The 2,065-nt window shown below is 51.9% G+C and overlaps 1 protein-coding gene across 1 annotated transcript in view; it reads left to right on the plus strand.

The window, feature by feature from the left end:
- Positions 1-1,164, plus strand: part of LOC107109138 (histone-lysine N-methyltransferase 2B-like) — a 38,403-nt gene extending 37,239 nt beyond the window's left edge. Inside the window, exons 9-10 of the mRNA XM_015409713.1 lie at positions 32-126; positions 1,018-1,164. Of these exons, the coding sequence (XP_015265199.1) occupies positions 32-126; positions 1,018-1,164 (242 nt within the window). The remainder of the gene's footprint in view (positions 1-31; positions 127-1,017) is intronic.
- Positions 1,165-2,065: the final 901 nt, after the last annotated feature.

The raw sequence follows: 2,065 nt of genomic DNA on the forward strand, positions 1-2,065 counted from the left end.
ATTCCCCCCCCCGTTCCCCCCCCCCCCCCAGATCTGCTTCCCATGGACTCCGAGGAGCAGAGCAGACCCCGCAGAACACCTCTCCAGCCGGTGGTGCAGCTGAAGGCCCGGAAGAGGCCAGAGAAGGTGCGGCTACAGCAAGGGAGGGGCAGGGTCTTATCCTAGTAGAGCATTAAGTGGGCTTCCATGCTGCAACTTTATTGTGGCGTATAGGAAGTTTTGAAATGGGACGAGACTGTACCTGGGATGGAAAAGGATCCATCCCAGGAATTTGGTGGTAAAAGGGTTCAAACCTGCCTTGTGCCCTTCAACTAGCGCTGTGTCTTTGGACAGAGGTGGTGGCTGGTTTTACACCAGAGTCTGAGCAGAATTCCGTAGGGAGGCTTCCCTCAAAGGCTTCTTGATGTGATTTCTAGGCTGTTCGGGCTTTATTTGGCAGTTCAGTTCTATCTTGAAATTCTATCCTACTCTTCCTCCCAGGAGCTCGGGGCTCTGCCCTTTCTGTGCCATCCTCACAACATTTCTGTGATGTAGGCAAGGCTTAAGAGAGTGACTGACCCAGTTCCATGCAGTGAACTTCACAGAGGAGTGGGGGATTTGAATCTGGGTCTCTCTCAGCCCCACCTACCTCAAAGGGTTTCTGCTGTGGGGAAGGGAAGGGAAAGGAGTTTGTAAACCGCTCTGAGACACCTTTGGGTAGTGAAAGGCGGGGTATAAATCCAATCTCTTCTTCTTCTCTTCTTCTTCTTCTAAGGAGATTTTTTTTAGTTACTGTGGTCAGCATGTTCTGTCTTTGTACATAAGACTTGGGAGCACAAGGAAAGTAGCATAACAAGTGCTGTAAAAATGCAAAAGTTAAGCAGAAATCCCATTTCCTCACCCGATGGACTTGGGAGCTCCTGTCCCTTCAGGGGGCAAAGCCACTTGTCGCGTCTCCCGCTTTTACGCTCTCATTACACAGAATGTTTTGCAACAATCCGTTTTACCCTCACCCCTTCTTTCATTGTCCTCTGTCAGGATGTCTCCTCTTCTGGCACCCTCCCGTCCATCTCCAATGGCTGGAATGGGAAGCAGAAATCTACGGACGGCGTCCACCGGCTCAGAGTGGATTTCAAGGTAAGGGAAGAGTGTCCGGCTGCAAGGCAGCCTCTGGAACCACCCTGACATTTAGCCCCAAATTCTTCAGAAACTGGCAGGCAACTGAAGCGCGTCTCACCCCCCCACCCCACCCCCAATTCTGGAAACAAACCAACCCAGCCACAGGTACAAATCCTCTTAAATCCGGCTCGGTGCTAGGGTTGCCAACCCCCAGGTGGTAGCTGAAGATCTCCTGCTATTATAACTGATCTCCAGGAGACAATGATCAGTTCACCTGGAGGAAATGGCCCCTTTGGAAGGTGGACTCTATGGCCTTATACCCCATTGAGGTCCCTCCCCTCCCCAAACGCCACCTGCCTCAGACTCCACCCCCCGAAATCTCCAGGTATTTTCCAATCCGGATCTGGCAACCCTACTTGGTGCCTTCCCCCTCTTCTAACTCACGTTAACAGTGTGATTCTGCCTTGTCTCTCTCTCTCCCCCCTCCCCTTTGAAGAATCAACCAAGAAAAAAAAATTGCCCGCGTTGGTAGGCTTTATTTGGAAGTTGTACCAGGCAATTTGTCCATCTTTGGTGTGTTCCTAAAAATATTTTGGTCCAAAGGTGGCGATTGGTAATTGGGGGGGGGGCAGGCAGTAGAGAAGTATTGGGGGGCAGGCTGTAAGAGGAATATGCATTCCTACCTCCTGTATATTCTGCGCGAAGGATCTGCTTTCAATAGCCAGGGAGGGCACCGGAAGGTGGCTTCAGAAGGGGCTCGTTGCAGTCAGCCAAAGAGAGGCGGTGGCTTTGGCAAGGACCCTGTAAGCCTCCTGTCTGCAATTCTGGGGTCCTCTCCTGCTTTCAGGGATCCTGCACAAGGGCGCCATCTACTCCCCTCCTCTCCCTTTCCTCAATCAAAGTCTTGCTCATAACTATCTCTTCCCTAGCGGGGAAGGGAGCAGTTTGGGAAAGGATTTCCCCCCCC

Source organism: Gekko japonicus, unplaced genomic scaffold (assembly GCF_001447785.1).
Source record: "Gekko japonicus isolate JY-2015 unplaced genomic scaffold, Gekko_japonicus_V1.1 scaffold3510, whole genome shotgun sequence".
NCBI lineage: Eukaryota > Metazoa > Chordata > Lepidosauria > Squamata > Gekkonidae > Gekko > Gekko japonicus.